Source organism: Aythya fuligula, chromosome 12, assembly GCF_009819795.1.
Source record: "Aythya fuligula isolate bAytFul2 chromosome 12, bAytFul2.pri, whole genome shotgun sequence".
Taxonomy (NCBI): domain Eukaryota; kingdom Metazoa; phylum Chordata; class Aves; order Anseriformes; family Anatidae; genus Aythya; species Aythya fuligula.
This window is the reverse complement of record NC_045570.1, coordinates 19,315,116-19,336,812: the sequence shown is the minus strand read 5'-3', so window position 1 is coordinate 19,336,812 and position 21,697 is coordinate 19,315,116. Positions and strand designations below refer to the sequence as shown.

General features: G+C 39.9%; 1 protein-coding gene across 3 annotated transcripts; it reads left to right on the top strand.

The window, feature by feature from the left end:
- The first annotated feature begins 1,397 nt into the window (after positions 1–1,397).
- CA5A (carbonic anhydrase 5A) lies at positions 1,398–20,252 on the top strand. Of its 3 annotated transcripts, none has more exons than XM_032195569.1 (7): positions 1,398–1,573; positions 10,475–10,672; positions 13,939–14,057; positions 15,434–15,529; positions 15,688–15,750; positions 17,617–17,772; positions 19,661–20,252. In XM_032195569.1, the coding sequence occupies exons 1-7, from the start codon at positions 1,453–1,455 to the stop codon at positions 19,838–19,840; spliced, it is 933 nt and encodes a 310-aa protein (XP_032051460.1). In that variant the 5' UTR covers positions 1,398–1,452; the 3' UTR covers positions 19,841–20,252. The 3 variants fall into 3 exon arrangements, with proteins under 3 accessions (XP_032051460.1, XP_032051461.1, XP_032051462.1); XM_032195570.1 differs by lacking the exon at positions 1,398–1,573 and adding an exon at positions 8,958–9,111; XM_032195571.1 differs by lacking the exon at positions 1,398–1,573 and adding an exon at positions 9,080–9,115.
- The last annotated feature ends 1,445 nt before the right edge of the window (positions 20,253–21,697 follow it).

Genomic DNA, 21,697 nt, shown 5'->3' with positions numbered 1-21,697 from the left:
TGTCAACAGTCTCATCGTTTCTGCTTGCTCTGTCCCTGATAGATTCTGCAGCTTTCACAATGTGCATTCCAACGTGCTTAACGGAAGAAAATGACCACATGAATTTTACAAATACTTACGTAAGAATTATTAAAGGCCTTACAAAACCTGAGGCTGAGGTTGCCAATTATAAGTCTTAACGGCCTTGATGAGGCTCACCAGGAGCCTCCACCACACTCCCACCCATGGCCCAGGAGCCCCTTTAAGCTCAGGCTCAGCCCTTTCAGCTTTGTTGCTGGGGCACTTGTCTTCAGGCTTGCCTTTGGCCCTGTCTCCAAGAAGGACTTCGGCCCCCTGTTGTTGCTTGCATTTGGCCCTGTCTCCTTTTGCTCCTGTCCAGGCTCTCAGGTTGGACCTTGGACCTGCTGCGTTTGGGACTGCTGATGGACACTGAGCTGTGCCCAGCTCTGCCTGTTGCAGTCAGCCCCTATGGGATGGCATCCAGCTGGTGAGGGCACCGATTGTGCTGCGGTCACTCTTAGCTCAGAGGGATGCCTCTCGTTCCCTGGTGTGCCCAGGCACCCTTTTCTGATGTCATTCCATCTTAATCCTGTGGGGCCTACAATAATATGTAACACTGCAAAGAAGTCCATGGAAAATGAGTTGCTTGGTCTGCAGTTAGTGCAGGAAGGCCAATCTGATGACAGAAACATCCCAAAGAAAGTGGGAGTAATCTAAATACAGCACTAAAGAGCTACAGAGATCAAAGATCTAAAAGATCTACAGAGCTGAAGTGGGTGGGAGGGGTAACGATGGCTCCTTGGGTCTGTTCCTGCTTCTAACCTCTAAGAAATGATCCTTCTTATGGGACACCTTATAGTTCAGAAGGAGTTTCTTCACCTTGATGGTGCAATAGTACTGTATTATGTGCTAGGAGCTGAAATGCTTTTCTGTGGGAGGCTGCTCCACCTGTTCTGCTGGAGGAGGCTTTGTATCTACGAGATTTCTGCAAATTCCTCAGCTTGAGCGGTCATCGCTCCTCAGATCACAGCTGTCAATGATAGCAACTGTTAGCTATCAGCATTTGAAAGAACATATGGGTGAAGAAGTGATAAGAAATCTCTCCTTGCATACAAAAGAGTGGGTTTTGTGACCCTTTGGTATTCTTGGAGCCACATGAGAGAAAGCCTGGAAAGTGCACAAATAATTACCAACTAGCCCAGCCTCCAACTAAATTAGAGCCAATGAAAAAAGCCACTCCAGGGAGAAGTTGAAAATTAACTGTTTGGTTAGCTCCCTCTCTCCAACCAGAAAAGGGTGCTCTCATTTTTTTTTTTTATAAATAGGCCTGGAGATCCCTTGAAGCTGTATGTCCACAGCATTTTTTTCCTCTGTGTTGATAGGTTGCTAGACTCCAGAACACTCCTCTGGCTGTTTGATTAGCCAAAGTTTTCAAGTGCCAAGGTGATAATAATGAATAACGTGAAGACAAATACTCTGGTGCATTTATACAAGCAGCTGAAAACTCTCTGGAATCCGCCAGCACGACTCTGCAGCCTGGCTACCTGCACTCATAAAGACAGGAATGATGCGTGTAAGTATTTCATTTTATTACGTGTATAAGAGAGATGCAGAGGTACAAAGATAAATGTGATTGTTGCTCTTTCGTCACATAACTAAAAAGGGAAATTTGGGAATGTGACTGAGAGATTAAAGAAAAAAAATGAAAAGAAGAAAAGAAACTAGAGATAGAAATACCTTACTTTTTTAAATAGACTTTAAAACAATTTTGTCATGCAAGGTTTTGACTGGCTCCAGTGAAATCTGTAATTATACAGACTCTGGGTAACTTTGATAGACACTACAATGTTCAGTTTTGAAAATAAGGCCCTACAGAAGTACAAACCACAAAGCCCTTGAAATTTGGTGTCTAGGAGACCTACAGTGAATGACTTACTGAGGTGCTATATGTGCATAAACTAAAATGTCAAAGGCTTAGTTGTTTAAAAAGCTGATTAACTTATCTTCAGATATGACTTGTGGTGAGGCCAGCCAGGGATTACATCTCTACTCAGTCGTGTGGAGATAATGGCAGCTGGAGCAATAGTACAGGTTAACATTTTACATCTAAGAAATCCCTTTGTATCCACTATTTTTCCTCTGCAAAAATATTTAGCTTACTTTTTTCAAAGAATAGCCATATTCCTCCTTGAAAACTGCAGTGTGATTCTCCTCTATTTCAATTATCAAACAATAAAACTTGTATTTACTTAATGAGAAAACAGCTGATTTTATCATATGTGGCAGCTATAATGCAAAGCAGACTAGCACAAGGCTTTGTTTCTCCTGATAGTTACAAGAAATTTTCAATAACTGTCAGCGTTTAACAGCTCTACACTTGTAAGGACATTTTGGAAGGTGACACCACAATACTTTCTGCCACAAAGTGACCAGCATTTCAGAAATACTGATAGATTAGCTGCCTAGTACACTGTGCACTGTGTGTACATTCCCAGACATGGAAGCTGTATGTAAGATATAGCATGCAAGTTTCTCTATCACTCACAAGAAATAATTTAGAGCAGTTTTTATGACTATAGAATTTATACAATATTTGTCTGAGTTCTCAGTCTAAATTTTCCCTTTTTTACTAATCAGAACAGAAAATGCATGTTTTATTCTGAAAATATAATACAAAATGGGTATTCAATCAAGTAACATAATATAGCATTTTCACCTTCATTAAAAAAGTACCTTTAAAATCTGTAGATGCCCAATTCTAGAAGCAAGATTAGCATTAGATTTTGTTGCTAGTGAAGTGTCCACAAGAAAGTACCATTAACATGTTCTTAATGCAAAACTTAAATCACTTATGCAACCATGACAGTATTTTTTCCTTTTCTGACCTGTTTAGAGTACTTTCTTAGTAATACAATAACAAAGGCTTCTTAAAGTTTCTCTGTTATCAGTTTTTTCCACTTACAAGCATGTTTAGAAACTTGTTTTTCATTAATAACGAAAAATGAAGACATTCATCTAGTCAAAGAAAAGTCCCACAGTAATATTTATAAAAACAATGTTTCAGCCTTACAAAACAGGCGCTTTTTTACAAAATTCAGATTAAGTGTATTAACTAGGTGTATGCAGTAGCAGCTTTTCTAGTGAGTTCAGATTAGATGTTCTAATTAGAAGCCTATACAACTGTATGTAAGACTGCAAGTCCAATGGCTTCCAATTGCAGAAGCCATACAGAAAATATAAATCCAGACCCTTCATTAAAACAGTAATGAAACCTAAAAATCAGCAGTACAGGATCCCTATGCAGAGTTCCTCACTTTCCTACTTGTTTGGTATTAATATGCCACAAAACCTTAAGGCCTACAGAATTTAAAACTTCAAAACTTAATTACTGTTAGTGTGACATTTCTCTTTAATTGGTAAAAGTATTATTCTAGGAAAATTATTTGAAATCCTTCGGTGAAGTAAGAAGGCAAAGTGGAGAAGGGCTGAGATCTCTGTCTTGCCATGTGATGGAGAAACTCATTATTTTGGGGGTTATCCATGGTCCATCAGTCCCCAATAAGGGGCTAAATGATGCCGTGTTTTTTTCCTGTGAATACTGGTCTGTTGGGAACTGCACTGAGAAATCAAAACTCAATTTGTGCTACCAAACGTTCCAGGAAGAGCTCATACAAGGCCGTTCGATCACAAGACCACTACTGATTAAATTAACTACAAATGCTAACTGTTTTTACTCACATTCCTCTTCAGTTTAAGACAGATGCTATTGATTACTTAAATCTTTCTCTATTCCATGACATTCATGCAGGAAATGCCAAAACAAACCGATTCAGAAAAACACCATCTTTAGAATGGTTGGTTTCAGCTGCCAGTGAATAGACGCTAGCTCTGAATAAGCCAGCCTGTGGGTTCCTCCATCTGGTGGCTAGACCCCGTGTATAACATGCGCTGAAAGCAAAAAGCACATTCAATTACATTCAGCTCTGCACAGATGACAGCATAAACAGCCCGTTCAGCAGCGAAGACTTGGAAAAAATGGTCCACGTTCTGAAGCCTGGTAAAGTTAGGCTGCTGAGCTCTTAGTTGAAGTCTTCGATATGAAGTTCATCATTTTCACTACCATTTTCTGAATTTCATCTTTTACCTTCCCCCCCTACCCTTCCCACTCACAGGAAAAAGCTGGGTGGTGATAGCTCAGACTTCTGCTATGACAACAAATAATACATAAAACAATGCAAAGACTGATACTTCCCCATGCCTCTTCTGGATTCCCATTGTGACCCCACGAGTAAAACACTATTTTTCTGCAATTCACTGGGAAAGAACTGTAGAAGCAATTCTGAGATCGAAGGATATATGTAACAGTTTCTAATGATGTGGAATACTGCGTGGATGCCTGTAGTAAGCTCTGTGATACCTGCTAACGATAGATGGAAGTAGTAGTTTCAGACACCTTTTAACAAAATAGACAAGGAGTTGCTGGAAATGTTCTCCGTAAGGATTTTAAGGCTATGGAGTACACCCTCATCCTAATATTTATTGCCAGAGCAGAACTGAAAGGCTTTTTTCTTTCCTATCCTTTGAGAAGAAGGTACAAGAAAAGCAGAATCCTTCCATTCATTTTTAAATGCCCACGTACAGCAGCGACACACGATCCAGGTGTGCCATCTCCAGGACTGCACGTCCAATTGCAGTAACCAGACGCGAATTGTCCATGAGGTACCTTCTAAGCCTGCCTGCATAATTTTAGCAAATGTTTTTATACGGAAAAGATAAAGCCCCTATTTGCTTTACCTTGCCAACTGAAATTACCTTCTTCTTATCTGGACTTAGCCTCAGCCACTGCCTTCTCATCCAGGCTCCTATCTCAGCCAAACATTCTGGAAGCAGAGAAAAGCTCAGCATTTCACAATCTGCTGCTGCTTTCCTGTTGAGCTTAGAGTACTCTGTCAGTTGCATCCGCTTGATAAAAAGCATTGGACTGTTTATCAATAAACTGGCCTACATCACAGTCCAACTCTGACATCAATTCAGCAGAACTTTCAACACCTTGTCATGATGAACCACAGCCAACCACGGCTGTTATCATCCAAAATCTTGATTCATACTAAAAAGCCTCAAAGAAATCAACCTATCTTGGATTTCCTCTGTAATATTCAATCCAAGTGGCTGAAGCAGAGCCATGGTCCTTTAAAGTTTATATGGTTCTTTACTGAGTTTCAGTAATGTTTGTTTTTATTTTTCTAATTCAGAATGTGTTGCTATGGAAAGCACGGCTGCTCAATTTAGGACAAAAACACATTTCCTTCAAGTGGGTGCGGTTTCCCAACTGCCCCCACAGTCCTGACCTCCCTGTTCTACTTCAGAGCAGGGTGACGCTTGTTTGAAAGCCCCTATGTGAACAAAGTGCTTCATTCAACAGCTCTTTTTTTTTTTCTCTTCCCCTTTTTTCCTTTTTAAAGATGAAAACCTTGAAGAATAAAACCCACTAATGCTGAGTCACTTTATCCCTCATTCTTGACAGCTACCTGAATTAGTTTTGGTACTCTTTCTTCTAATTTTATATCCCATATGCGACAACTCTCTCCTCCCCACAATACTTGAGGGAATTTCAAATAACTGTACTCTATTTTGGCTTTGCCAATCTAGATTTAGTAAACCATCAAAAAATGCTTTGTTTCTTTAAATCAAGTTCACAGTAGTGTAAATTGGCAGTAATTCCTTTCATTTAACTGAACTTATTCTGGATTTTTACCACAGAGCTGTCACCTTCAAGATGCCTTCTTGGAAATCATGTTATAAATTATAACAATCCAGTAATATACACAACCTCTATTTTAATCTGGATATTTACTCCCATTCTGAAACTTCTGATACTTGCATCAATGCTAAGTGAACTTTCTAATGATTATTCAAAAAAAAAAAAAATCTGTTGAAGTATCTATAGCAGCAAATAATTACAGAAAACATTTCAAAGTACAGAGCCATCCAAACAGTGCTATTGTTTCTGCATCAACTGGGAAAGGTAGGAAAAAAGAACAATGCAAATATAAGAAGCCTTCAAATACTGTAAAATTAAATGGAACATCACTGTGTCTGGCTTGAAAGGTTAAAAAAAAATCTGTTTGTAATAGACCTCTCTTCATGGGTGACTCGCATCTTGGTCATTTTTGTTATATTACAGTATGCAGTATTTACTGTAACTGTTCTGACACTACCATAGATATGCATGTAACAAAAGTAAATAACAGACAAGACCCTTCCTCAATGAGCTGATGATACATGAGGCACGCTTGAAGTACAAACTGCACGCTATCTTAATTCTCACATTGCATTTAAATTTGCCCATTTAAAACAGACCTATTAGATAAGATTTTTATTTTGCTTTCCACAGTGCTTCTATATCACTTTAACTCATCCCATAGGCTAATTGACAAATTTCTGGTTGTTGGGTTCCTCTTATGCAGACAGCATGCTCAGTTCAGGAACAAGAGAGGGCATAGATGAAGCCTCCCAGGTGGTCCAGAAACAACAATTTTGGAACACATAAGAACAAAAGAAACATATTGCAATTCTGGCTGCTGTTGTTCTCTAGCTTGCTGCATGACAGCCATGCCTGTCTGGCATAAAACACCTCCCATAACTGGGATGCTGCCAAGGAAAAGTTCTGTTTCTGAAACAGTCTAGAAAAGATGATTTTGGCCATTCTTCCTGAGTGCTGGGAACACGGTTTAGGGCTTATGTTTCTTTTTGCACCTAGTTATTGCTTTTGTCTGTAGTTTCCAAAACAAATAACACCTCACTGCCACTGAGCTTGTATTTTGAAGGGTTTTCTTCAACCCCCTAGAGATTTATTTTTTTTTATTAAATGTTCAGGCTTTACTGAAATTTATATTCAGAAGTAGCATGCACATGTAAACTGGATGCAGCATTTGTGGATGATTCAGAAGGGAAACAAAAGTGTTGTGGGGCAAAGTTATTTCTTCTTAGTTTTGCAGCTGAACAGCCAATTGTTTCTTGCACGCCTATGCTATGAGAGTTTTCCTTTGGCTGTGTTGTTCAACCCACAAGAACCGACTCACTCTGCTCAGCTTAGTAGCTCTATACTATTTTTTTTATATTTTCAAGACCTTGCAGGATCAAATCCTCAAAAAGCTTGACAAAGTTTGGTAATCTTAAAGACACTGTGTAAAGCAGACTAGTGCAGTTTTAGGCTTATTTTTAATTGCTTTTCCCATACATAAAAGTGATAGTTACACAGAAATCAAGTTATGGTTTCTGCAACAATAAGCATCTATACTGATATAGAGTATAAATAAATTAGTTAATATGTTAGACAAGACTTTTAAGTGGCCCAAGAATGTTAACTGCGATTCAAGGACACGTCACAGAAGAATGGAACGTGAAGAAATGACAAGCTTTTTCTGTTAACAGATAAGAATAAAGGCGTATCTCTTGTTTATTCCCAGTATTAAAATTTCTGAAGCTTTTACAGTGTTCCCTGCTGCAGTGAAGTGTGAAGCTCATGTGGGCTGTCCTCACAACCAGAAGCTACCTGCTGTTCATAAGCAGCTTCAGCAACGAACGCATCTGACCTGTGCTGAATACAAGGGCATAAGCATAAAACTACTGAGCTGTTATTAAGCCTGAATGAATAATGACCTTTAGGAGCAGCAACTGTTTTCAATTTTATCAAGTACCTATCTCTTCTTTTTAAGTTGTAGGAAGAAGCTGTGTGTGGATGGTAATAAGCTTAGCCATCCTGAAAAGCACTGACAGACAAATGAAGAATTCACTGTGTTTGCAGCTGAATACTAAAAAAAAAATAAAAAATACTGCACTTTACAGAAAGCATACCTAGATGTGGGTGGAAGTAAAATGAGCTTCAAACCCAGATTCAAAAGATCTGAATACTTGTATATGATCACATTGCTTGTCTTTATTCATCTCCCGATGACAGGTCGTGTGATCACGTAGCCATTCAAAGCAAATCACTTGCCAGATTTTGACCTCTTTTTACTCAGTTCAGGGGTGTTTTATAAATACTGTAGTGTGGATGCAATGGAGACTTCTTACACGGTATTGCAATCTCCAAAAGGTAAAAAAGATTTGCAAAATGTTTTTAATAGACTAACAAGTAAATATGATTCAAAGCAAGTGGTAAGATGTCGAGTTGAGCATTCTGCTCCTGCCTGCCCAGTGGACCCAGCCAAAATCGTAACACTTACGTCATCTCTGTGCTATCACCAACGCTATCAGCTTTCTGTGGACTTCTCTTGTTTGCTTTGTGTGCCCACTGGTAGCTGTAATACAGAAAAGGTGCATGAATTAACCAAGATTTTAACTAACGTTTTATCTAAGGCCTGCCTCAGGCAGTTTCAGACAAATGCTAGACGAATTGGCCCTGCTGACAATCCCTCTAACAGGCGTATTTTGACTTTTAGCTTTTGGGGCGGGTACAGGTAGGTGAAGTGGCCGTAATGTTAACTTTTCAATGCATGATGTGGGATGGCACCACAGGGCTCCATCTGTGGGAGAGGGATCAGGCTGGAGGCCTTCCTGCCTTCAGCTGGAAGAAACCGAAGCCTGCAACTGGCGCAAAACTAACTAAATAAGGCTATTTGCTAATATCCTAAGGCGTGTTGGCAAGCCCTCGCAGTTTTTACCTCAGAGGAAATACATGTTTTGGACGAGTCACACACATGGGTTAGCTTGACCATATGGCTAACACGCACCCACAGGGAACCACAGTGTCTTCTCCAGCACTACCCCAAGACAAAACTCATCTAAAAACCGAGTATTAAAAAAGTCCCGGCCCTGCAGATGCCGCTTTCCCCGCTTGGCTTCGCCTCAGGGGCAGCGGGTGGCGCTGAGGGCGCCATGGCGGCGGGCGGGGCGCGGGGCCGTGCCGGAAGGGGCCGCTCCGTGCCGGGCAGGGCGGTGGCGGCGATCGGCGGGGTGCCGGGCGGTTGTTTACGGTTCTGTACGGTTTTGTGTGGTGCCGAGCGATGCTGCCGCTGCTACGCCGAGCCCTGGGGGCCGCCGCTTCGTGGCGGGGGACGCGACGGTGCAGCTTGGGTGCCTGCTGCTCCTACCGCCTGCGGAACGCCCGTGAGTGAGTGCCGCCGCCCTCCCTCATGGGGGGCACGGGCGCCCCTTACTCCCTCGCCTGAGGAGAGCAGGGCTCAACCCCGAACCCCTTCGCTGTCCCTGCCCGGTTCCTTGCTTCTCTCCGTGCCGCCCCTGCCCTCCCGCAGCCCGGCTGAGGGCTCCCCGGGCGGGCGGGCAGCGCCCGTTCCCCCCTCCCGGCCGTCCCCGGGCCCCTCAGGGTTTCTCCTCGCAAAAAGTTTAGCCTCGCTTTGTCTTCGTTTCCTGCGCTGAAGCATCAGGAAATGGCAGTGATGGTGACAGGAGGCGGCTGTGGTGCTCTGGGAGGATATTTTGGTCCCCCGCCGCTGCCTTACCTGCGTGCGGTGACCTTGTGCAGGCCGATAAAGTTTGCCACTTGTTGGAGAAGCCAGTGAGTGGTTTGATAAAGTGAGTGGTTTGATAAAAAGTTCAGTTTAAGGTAATTTTTTCACCTTGTAAAGGGCCATAAAGCGGCTGTGTTGAAGCGGCCAGCAGCACAGTGATTTGGAGCCATGGTATTTTGGGGTCAGAGGATGGCCAAGGCACAAAAACCTCTGTGGGTCATTGGTATCTGGGGGCTGCAGGTGAACAAGTGCTCCCCAAATCCACACAGCTCTCGGTTGTGTTTTTAAGCTGAATAAAGTCCCAAGGAAACCACGTAAATGCGTCTACCCTGCTTGTGAAAGCTTGAAAAGCCCAAGCTGACCCCAAAACTGGTAGTTAAGCATTTTCCTGGTGTCGAGATCAGCTTTAGATCCTGACTGCGTAAGAAGCTCTTACTCAATATTGCTGTGGGTGCTTCAGGAGCACTGCACCCTCAGCACTGCTGTAACCCCTGAGCACGGGTACGTAGGCGAGGGACTGGCACCTTCACAGGAGTATTTCTGCGTTGTAGGAGTCATCCTGGCTGGTGCCCTATGACATAGGTTAATGGCAGCGGTGTGTGAAGAAAGCTGAAGCGGTGTGGTGAGGCTCTGGCAAAGTTATAAAGCAGAAGCTACCTTAAAGCCCATTTGCAATAAGAGGAGAATAATTTTCTGACAAATAAAGGGGACAACTTCTTCGAAGAGCATTTTGCAAATGGAAAAGGTGTCACCCCAGATACTAAGATCTAAGTCGAACTAAGGCACTTCCCTGTGTAGCTCTGAGTCACACAACTGGCATGTTTTTCTTTCCTTATTTTTTTTTTTCTTTTTTACCTTTCATGTGCATCAGCTGACTTGAATTAATCCCTTGGAGCCAATATGCCAAACCACCTTTTCTTGCCAAAAATTCTGAAGTGTTTAGTCGTAAATTCTGGAATCGTGCGTTAGAGGCTGACTTGACTCTCTTCATTATCTTCCAGTGCATCCACTTTGGCAGAGTCCACTTTCAATTCCTGGGGGCAGTCGACAGTCTCCTATCAACATCCAGTGGAGAGATAGCGTTTATGACCCCTTTCTGAAGCCTCTGAAAATCAGCTATGACCCAACAACGTGTCTTCACATCTGGAACAACGGGTATTCATTCCTGGTTGAGTTTGATGATTCTACTGATAGATCAAGTAAGCAAAACTCAGATCTATTTAATGTGTTGTTAATGCTTCAAGTGGAGAAATCTTTGCATGCTGTAAAGCATTGGGTTCAATAACAACATCACAAACGTTGAAAATGGTAGAAAGCTTTAGCTAAACACGGGTTTACAGTGATGGGAACTGTAATACAGAAGTTCTGTGTCTAACTTTTACTGTGTGTTTATTACCATGGCTGTTGTGCACAGATCCTGTTGTAGGGTGAAATTTATTCTTACTACACAAGCCCTAATGCCCAGCCTTTCGATAAGGTCTTGTAATAACACAGCTTTGCTTACATGAGTCAATCTTCAGTCATAAATGTGTGTATCTACTTAATTTTAAATGAGGTTCCATCATTCAGCTTTATTAAAGTAATCTGCCACTTATCTCTTTTGCAATGTTAACAGATATACTTAATGCATGTGAAATAACTAGTAGCAAAATGACTTTCACTTGGAAAGCATACATCCTTATCTCAATAAGCTTTTGTAGGTTTAAATAATACTGAGCTGTGACCACAGGGAGCAGGTGCAAGTGTTCCTGTTGCTATAGTCTAAGCATAAGTCTGTGCATGTAAAATCCAATTATGCATTCCAGCAATTTGTTTTGAATAAGCACTCTGACCTGAGCAGCTAATTTCTTTTTAATGCTTGGTAGAATTAAGTGATTTAAAATCAAGATATTGTTACCAAATTCCAGTTTGCTGGTAGATTGTTCCTTTTGAAACTTGTTTACTGAAGTATGTTACTATTATACATAAAGAGGATATTTTGTAACGGTAGGTGAAGTGGTAGTGGTTGGTCAGGGATATTGAGAAACACATGATTCATGTCAATTATTCAGCTTGTCTTGGAGGGAAGAATTGTGGGACCCTGGGCAAAACTGAACCTGTTTGTCTAGAGGTATTTATGTTTAAGATGATGACTGCTTACCATGAGAGATACTAAAACTTCTTACGGGATTTTGCATTGTTCTGGGGAAGGATGCTTTCAGTGTGCTAATGGACAAATGCTGTGTCCCTAATGTCAGTATTTTTGGTTGATATTTGGGCAGAGGCTGATAAAAACAATGCAGCAAAAGCAGTAGTGGTAGAATGCATGGACCTTTCAGGGACTTGTGAAAAGTGTTCTTGTTTTTATCTTTTTTATTGATTTTTATTTATAGCTGTGCACCCAGGAAGTATTCTCACCCTTGTTCATTTGAGGGCTATGATAAGTAATGAAGAAGCCATCTGTTTTTACAATGTAAACTTCAAGTGCATTAGTCAGAGGAGAGATTAAGATGGAGATGCACTAACAAGCTCATCAGTGATTTTTGCTTACTCATTTTAGCTCTGTTTTGCTTTCAATTTAAGTCTTTCACTTTATACAGCCATACCCTGCTATCTGTTGATGCATTCCTGAAAAGTGTAATGGTTTGCAGTTCCGTGGATAACAAAGTCATTTTTCTCTGCAAGAACTGAAGTACTAGAGGGGAGTTGCCAGCAAGAGATTAAGAAAAGTGCAATATTTAAATACACAGGAACAGTATTTGTGACAAAAAATGCAAGCATAAGAGTATTGAGACTGTCAATTAGAGGGGGGCCTTTTAGAGGCTGAGTATTCAGAGTGCATCACAGCTCTGAAAGATCTTTTCTGCTTTATTCTCTGCTACTAAACACTTGGGGTAAATCTTTATGTGAGCATTCTTGCTGCCTCTTTCTGGATGGCTGCCTTTTCATCATCATCATCATCTTCCTCAAATGAATTAAAGCCAATGAAGGGTGATGATGGCTGATGATGGTATTGAGCAAATCAGTGATAGAGTTCCAAAGTGATAGAAGCAACAGGTTATGGGGTGTTGCTGTATAAATGGCCTGCTTTCCAACTGCCTGCCTCTCTCTCTGCCACCTTTCTCTTTACTATTGCTATTTCTCATTTTTCTTTCTGCCAGCTTCTGTCTAACAATAATAGAAATCTAGAGAAGGAAGTTTATGAATGAACAAACAAGAAAAAAGCAACAAAATTGAAACAGAAGATGAAAGTGTGCATCCAGGATAGACAAAAAATGCCCAACTCCTCAGATGAGGCAAAACAAGGCTTTGGCAAAAGATGAAGGTAGTGCTACAAGGGGGTGTTTGCTTTTGAGCAGAACAGGATGAAAAAGAGGGTGTGGAGAAGGTATGTACAGAATGTGGTCCTGTCTGTATGCATGAATGGCTTCCTCTGCAAAAAAACAAGCAGCTGATGTGATTCTTTCCTCTTACTATTAGTTTTTGTTTTTGTTTGTTTTTTAAATCTTCTATTTTGCTTTAAACTTATCAAAACTGTGGTAAATTGATAGGAAATGGAAGGTGAAAATGCTGATAAAGGGATTGTAAGTTCCTGTTTCTTTCTTGTCACTTTCTACTGCCTGCTATAGGAACTTGATTTTCTATAAATGTGTGCCTGTGCCTACCTTGTGAGCAAACATTCAGGTGAATGTGATTATTCACATGAACATATGCACAGATGCAAACACACAAGTGACTAATCAGGAATTGATAGTGTTAGAGCACAGAAGCCTTAATTCTGACTTGGAGCTGTGAGCGTCATCTCCATCCCATCACTGAAAGTTACCTTATTCCACTGTGATTTTTTTTAATGATGGTCAGTTTTGTATTTCTGTTAAGAGCTCAGGAGCAGTGGATGAGGTTTAATAAAATGTCGATACGCATGACTTGTTTGCATAACATGCGTAACTATCTAGTTAGAATTTCAAAACTTCTGGCATTCAAAAAAAAAAAAGGGGGGGGAAGCCTTTTAATGCCTCTCATTTTTTTCTCCTTAGCATTAAACTGATTAACTTCTTTCCCGAAGTAGTGTTGGGATTATGTACTTTATACAGTAGTTTGCTATTAAATTGAAGCATGTTGTACAGTTAAGTAAAAATCAGCAAACTGTTCTTTACAGCTACGTATTTGTTATTAGTCCTTTGGAAGTAGTTACAGTCTCTAATTTACCAGATGCTCTGATGTAATAATTAGCAGGAAGACTTTGCTGGGTATTCCTGGTTCAAATAGGAGGAAATGAGTGGGGGGAAAAAAAGGACACAGAAAAAAACAGGCATAGTTTTTTTTTTTCATTGATGTGTTTACAAAATCATGAGGCTTTCACTAAGATAACTGCTTCAATTTTTTTTTCTTTGAGCAAATTTATTTGAAGGGGGACTTTAATGTGCTACTTGTCTGGACACTTCTAAATCATATTTATTAGTGTATGTCTTGTTTTGTTTTTTAGTAATCGTCGGAGGTCCCTTGGAAAACCAATACAGGCTAAAGCAGTTCCACTTCCACTGGGGAGCTATAAACGAGTGGGGTTCAGAGCACACAGTTGACAGTAAATTTTACCCAGCAGAGGTATGATGAAAAGTCTTAACGTGGATACCAAAGTCTACATCTCAGGCTGTCTGTAACTATTGTGCTTTCTTGAAAGCTCTGTGTCTGTAAAGAATTGCAGCTTACTCTTAAGGATAAAGCCTAGTAGGTGCTACAGCTCATCTACCTTTGTGTTAGTAAGCTCATATTTACTTAATTTTCTGGAGGAGAACTTGGTCTTAAAGTAAACATTAGCCCCGTGACTGAAAGTTTCAATAATGTTTTCTTCTCCCTGAATGCCCACAGTGGTAGCTGCGGGACAAGCCAATAGCACACAGCAAAGCATAATTGCTATTCAAGCTCTGTCAGGATGGAATGGCACAAATTGCTTGCCTTTCCTCCTTTTAAAGGGGAAAAGGATCACAAAGCAGACTTCTTCACAGTCAGGACAGGTATTTGTTCTTGCTTAATAAGCTCCCAGGTCCCAGCTGATGTGGTGCAGATCTGGTGGACAGCAAGTGCTGAGGTAAAATGCACAATCTCACATCTTGTGTTGTTTGTGTGTTTGTTATTTAAGTGCTTTACATCTGAACTGCAATAAGCTAAGAGTTCATGTGAAGTGTAGGATCTCTTCTTGACAGTACGGTGAATGCACTGCATGTCACCTGATGTCTAGTGGATGTCCAAAACTTTCAATCCTTGCTGCATTAAAACCACTTTGCTTAATATTACTGAACATGGTTTTATGCTTTCTAAACATTTATTATTACTTAAGGTGGTTTATTATTAATAAAGGTTTATTATTACTACAGGAAGGCGTCCCTGCCTGTGGCAGAGTGGTTGGAATTAGATGACCTTTAAGGTCCCTTCCAACCCGTACCATTCTATGATAACTTGCAGCACACTTCAGCACAGCTGGGATTTTTAATAAAATCTCAGAAACCTTCTTTCAGTTATTAGATAATACAGCAGGAGAGCTGGGTATGTCAAGAGCCTGGAGCACTATGGAGTTTGACAGTTTAAATTCTGAACTGGCAAGACGGAACAGATCATGTCATAAGAGTAGGAAGGACGAAGAGAATCAATGAAGGAAAGAGTTTCCAGCAGATATATCTAAGGAAGGTTTCCTGTTGTAAATCTGATACATGCCAGAGCTCTGAGAGCATGAGGAGTATCACAAGTACCTGTAAGAAAAAAAATTATTAAAAAATATACATAGTCATCAAAAAAGAAGGGCAGTACCATTGTTTTCTAATAACACTTTGATCTTCATTTTTGTGCTCCCTGATTTCTGTAGTAGCTGACTGCAGTGTTGCAAATTGCCCAGGACCGAATGTAGCAAAGATCAAAAATCAAATTTCTTGATACCATTGCCATGCAGTCTACATGTGCTGATTTCTCATTCATTTGTATTTCAGCTGCATTTGGTACACTGGAATGCTGTTGTATACCCAACTTTTGAAGAAGCTGTGATGGAAGGCAATGGCTTAGCTGTTATTGGAGTGTTTTTAAAGGTAATTTCACTTTGTATAATAAGCTGCAATGATACCTTCTTAGTTTTAATTTGTTAAAGCACAGTTAGTAAAATATACCTCTAGATGGCTTTTTTGATTGTCTCAAAGTTCTGATTAAGGCAGATGTGTAGAATGTAATGCATATTCATCTTTTGTAGCTAGGAGCACATCATGAAGGGCTGCAGACCTTGGTTGATGCCTTGCCAGCAGTGAAACACAAAGTAAGTGTTTTCAAGTATTCCACCATTTATCATTCAACATAGTTAATGGTTATTCAACATAAATGATAGTTTAGGCATAACAAAATGCTAGTAAATGCTTTAAGTGTCAGAAAGGGGGCTGATTGGTGTATAGGGTAAGTTATTGAATATACTGGAGAAAAATGCTATTTTTAAAGGATGAGATTGTATACTTTCCAAACATATTGGTTTAAGAAATGGTGCTCTTGAGATTGTATCCCCTTAGAAGAGCATATATGTGTTTAATATTCTCCTCATTGAAGCTTTCTTTCTTCTTCTGTGAAAACAGATACCATTTTTTCTATTTTCTTTTTTTATTTTTATTTTATTTTAGAAGGGACTTTCTGTGTTGTGTAAAGTGGTAGTTTGTTTCTTATGTAGTTAAGACTTCCTGATTTTTGTCTGGTCTTTGAGGAGATAATATATTGTCTGCTAGTAAAATTTTAAAAACTGTGAAATTTTCTGCTAAGGCAACGTGATTTTATCTTCATAGCTCAGTTCTGACTTCTGCCAGGAGAGGGAGTGCTGTGTCTCTCTGATCTCGTACACAAGCAGTTCATGTTCCTCCAGGTGTTGATTCCATTTTGAAAGTACACAGAAAAAAGATGTGTCAAGAATATTTCTGGCTTGCAAGCACGCTCAGTTGAAGTTGCTGTACCATTATTTATTGCAGTGAGGATTGTTTTTACTGCCATAAATATTTGTTTTAATTCAGATATAGTGGAAACCCAGCTGAACGACAAACAAGTTGGTTCAGTGCAAAAAGAGACTTAAAAAATCAGTAAATATACATCCATTATGGAAAATATAGTATTTTATAGCATCTGGATTTGAAGTAAACTCAGGATAAGGTCTTTAAAAATAATAATAATATCAAATGTTAGTTTCATTGAGCTGCATGTGGGCTTCTCTGAAAGGATTCTTGTTTCCAAAGGATGTTGGTCACCCAACAATTCATCAACACTTGTTTTAAAATGTTTGAATGCCCCTTTTGCCTTGCCAGCCTCATCACTTGACTTAAGCACCAAGCCTTAGGAAATATCCTGGTCTGGCAGAGGAGGAAGGACAGTTGATAACTGCTCTGTCTTCACGCCTTCCTTTCTCACATGATGAATGAAAATTCCCACCCAGAATCTCTTATCCAACTTTCTATTTTAAAAAAATTCTTTACTGCAGTATTTCTCATTCTCAGTGGGGAACTGATAAAGCCTATCTCAGGATAAACAGGATCTTCCTTCCCTGCATTGCCATTATATCCAGGAAATACCCCAGGAGTAAAATGTTTGTGTAGGAAATCATGGGTTCTGAAGCTCCTATATCCTGACTGTATCTCACTTGTGGGAGCACACAGTCTTAGAGACATGAATAATGGATGTGGTTTAAATAGAATTTTAGTCCTTTTCCCTCTCCCTTCTGCCTAAAATAATTTAGTGGAAAAACAAAACCAGTATTGTTTGTGATCTTTTAAGCATATATTCTCTGAATTTATTCCCTCATTCATTCTTTTTATGTTCATGTTTGCATCTGACTCTCACACAGATGCAGTCTGTTGCTTCTTTACACACCTTTTTTCTTCTGTGCTGAATTCCTAGTGGCTTGCGTGGAGAACAGAAATATTTAAATGTTTACTCACTAGCTGCCTCTGCCTCAAACCCAGCTTAATAACTTGTTACAAGTTTTAGGTTTTAAATTACTGTTTTATGTAGATTATTACTAATATTCACAACACATAATTTTGCACATGTGACATATACAGTATTTAATCTCATTGTCATGATCTTTAAATCTTCTGTCCTTTTTCTTTTCTCAAATTGCAAATGTTAAAAGTAAGTTCTTTCTGGGATTTAGGACACTGTAATTGAGTTTGATGTCTTTGACCCCTCCTGTTTGATACCTTCGTGCCCTGATTATTGGACCTATGCGGGCTCTTTGACTACTCCTCCACTTACTGAATCAGTCACGTGGATAATTAAGAAGAAGCCAATAGAGGTCGATGAGAATCAGGTAAATCTCTTTCTAACATTTAATGCCATGCCTGTTTAGCTGTCTGCTGCTGCAGATGCACAGAAGTAGCTGCTTCCCAATACTAGTAACTTTGTTTATACACAGAGATCAGCAGCTGCTTCACCCCAGTATTTGTGTGTGTGGGGGTATCCTGACCTTAAAAACAGATACTGAAAGACTTAAGACCTCAGCAGTAAGCAGTTTAAGATGCTTTTCCAGCTTCCCAGACAATTGTATCCTGATCTCTGATGAACAATGCCTTACACTGGAAACCATGCCTTAAACTTATAACGTTATTTACTAGAAAAATGTGTGATTTTGCTCTCTTTACCACAGTGCAGTCCTTTTTGTGGTAGGTAGGGAAGAGAAAGGGCAAATTTTGTGAAGTTCTGACCTCCGCTCTTTTGTGCATATTCCTGATAGTGTGGCATTCGCACAGAAGTCTTGCAGAGCCTTCAAGGGCTAATTCTCTGTTCTTCCCGTGGGCAGGCTCTGAAGCTACCAAAGGGTGGCAGCTCTGAGTCATTCACATGCCATTCTGACAGCCAAAGATAGAACTCCCATTAGGTTTTTTCCTTTGCCTTTTTGTAGGCATGTTTACTTGGTAGTTGGCTGTAATGTCCTTGATTTATTTATTTTTAAATACATTTATTAAACTTCCTTTTAAAACAGATGAAGGTTTCAGCAAATGCTACTTCACAGAAGTTAGTTCAAATGGAGGAGCTGATGATCAGTAGTCTGTTCTGACACCAGCCCTAAATTGTTATCATATGCCCTCTTGTTTTTAATTTTAGTACTTTGTTGTACAATGTGATGTTATTCCTTGGCATGAAATAGATGTAGAGGTGAGTAAAAAATGGACAGAAGGAGGACAACTGTACCTGTTATTGGTAGTTTTCAGGACTTTTTTGTCTGTTCAAAGAAGTGGAATAAATAGAAAGACCTTACAGCATGGAACAAATCTTGGCGATGGCTGCAAATAAGTAAAAAAGAGCTATGATCCTATCTACTTTTTTTTTTTAATGGTTTGAGGCACTGAAAGAAAGTTTCCTCTGCACTGTCCCTGTGTTTTCTATTTTTATTCTTTTTTTTTTTTTTTTTGAGACTTTGGTTAATAATGAAATGCAAGTGGAATCACAGGAGGCAAAATACTTTTTTTTTTAATAGAACTTCTGCATGCAGCTACACCATCTGGGAAGTAAAATCTTAACCCTGAAGAATAAGCATGTATGTGATCTTCATGCTTTAGTATATATAAAGGAACAGGATGGCAAGAACTGAGGATTGTAAGACAGCAAGGAGAACTGAATGCATAACTTTTTTTTCCAATTCCAAACTTTTACTCATTTTCTTGCCTCTTCTTCACTCGTTCTTTTATGGCATAGAAAGATATATAGTTGACTTAATGTTGCATTGCCTTTGTGAGCATTAAAAATCTGATCTGCTGCACACTTTAATCCCCAGTTGTCAACCACTATTGAGAACAACAGCTATGCAGGTTGTTGCTTGTTGAGATTGTCTCTTTTCTGGGTGTCAACATATGCAACAGAACTCCAGGAAGGGTGCAAATTAAGAAGTTGGGAGAGATTTAATTAAAGATAGCATAAGTTCCAATGTTCAAATGGGAATTGGTTCTAAGACCTAACACATTTGAAATCAAGTTTGCCTAAAGATGATCCACAGCTCCTCTTCTGCATTGATAAGGATGATGACATAATCTTTACCAGCAGATGACAAAGAAGTCCCAGAAGGCCATGCTAAAGTTTCTCAGAATGGGAATGTAATAGTACCTCTGATAATTTCCAAGCAGGAATGACTGTGTGTTGTCATGTACTCCAAAAATTCTCCAGTTAGCAGAGTCACAAAATTGGCCATTTCTCATTCTCAGCTGGAGGCGTTTCGGATGCTGCTCTTTACTTCAGATGGTGAAGAAGAAAAGAGGATGGTAGACAACTTTCGCCCTCTTCAGCCATTAATGAATCGAACTGTCCGTTCATCCTTCCAAAGCAGCCATGTCTTGAATATGGAAGCACAGCACTCGGACCATGCCCAGCAGATCAGACCATAGATGGCCCATGAAATGCCAGTCCAGACTGCAGTAACTGGGTTTTACTTTACTTTGTAATTATTTTTTCCTTTTTTGCAGCGTGGGTATGCCATGCAGTTTCACACTTAGCTAGTTTCAGTTCTGCTAAGTGCCATTTTTTTCTTTTCTTTAGGTAAACGATAGAAACTCTTAGCAAATTTACTCACTTGAAAGCAGGGATCAATGAGGAACTACTTTGAAAGTTAAAGGGGGAAAAAAAGGCAGGAGATCTTCTTCCTCTTTCTGTCTTCTGAATTGTTCTGTCTTTTCAAAAGCTCTTTCAGTGACTTGCATGAATTAATAGTCCCAACTAAAAACACTTTAGCAAGCAGATAGTGTGAAGAAGAGAGAAGTCTATTAATCCTGATAAAGCTCCTTTGTGGAACTGAGTTTTGGGAAGAGAACTATCATCATCTCTAGTCACATACACAGAGATGTTTTTGTCTTTTTCCTTTTTTTTTTTTTTTTTTTTTTTTTCAAAACAACAAAAAAGACTTGGTGCTCAGAATGACAAGAGGAGAAGGAAAAAACTGGCTTACAGAATCTAGCCTGTTCCTGTTACATTGACTGTAAGACCTGTGTTTGATGTGGATGATACAGACTGTCTGCTCTATCTGTACCCCAAGCCAGATGCCTTTTTCCAAAACCTTGTAACAAATGGAGAAGCTTTTGATTTTTGCAGCTTTTACTTTTCCGTGGTGATAATGTGCCAGGAGAAGAGATCAGGAGAAAAGAATTTGCCGGTATCTCAAGACTGGCAAGAGCAGCGAATTAGGTGAAAATGTCCTATGGAACCCAGGAAATTGATCACATCAGGGGAAAACAAAATTGGATGCGTACCAGCTGATCCCCTGCCCCCTCTCAGTGGGATTTGGGGGAAAATACTAGTTTTGAAACCTAATTCAGTGCTAGGAGAGCATGGACAAAATGTGGCATTCAAATACCTGAAAGATTTTCTTCAGCAACTTGTAGAGCACTAGTGCACTCTTTCCACAGTTCTGTCTTAAGCTTCTCTTAAGAGATACCTGCCTTCGTGACAACTGGGGACCAAGTTATATTATAGCACCTTATGATAACAAAGTTAAGTGATGGTTGAAACTTACTTGTGGACCACACAAATTGTTGTGTAAGTTGCCAGTTGTGGAGCCTTATGCTAAAGTTCTGGTCCAATTGCCACAAACGTTGTCTACCTCTGAAGTATACTGCTAGCCATAATTTTCTTTAGTGCACCTTTCTCAGTGGCTTCTTACGCTTTACTGTATTTAACAGTGTGCCTGTGCGTGAACTTGTGTACAAAATGTACAGTCTCATTTTCTGATGAGACACTTCTGTCTGTAAACCCACGATACAATCTTAATTGGTCCGCTTCTGCCATTAAGCAGCACTGGTTGCTGGTGTCACTCAGTACGAACGATGCCAGGACCCTAGCTTGTCAATGATAAATTCAGAACTTCGAAATCAATGCTTTCCAATTCCAAGTGTTCACTTTAAAAGCACTTTAACACTTTTCAGTGTGACCCTAATGATTTTAAAGCTTTTGAATCTTCTTGTTTAACCCATTAAGTTCCTGCCTTTGCTTCCTTAATAGCTCTACCTCAGGTGTTTGCTGGATTTCAACAGTTGTGCCTTTCTCCTGGGCAATATAAAGTGTGCCCACTTAACTTTAGAGTGACTACAGAGTAAAGACAAGAAAATCTCTCCCCATTCCCTGTGTAATAGTGTGTAAATACATATATCTTCACTGCATAGTATATTTAAAATGGCAGGACATATCTTTAGTTTCATCACCTTTTCCAAACCCTTACAGCTTAGTTGAACTATACCATGTATGTCTTCGGC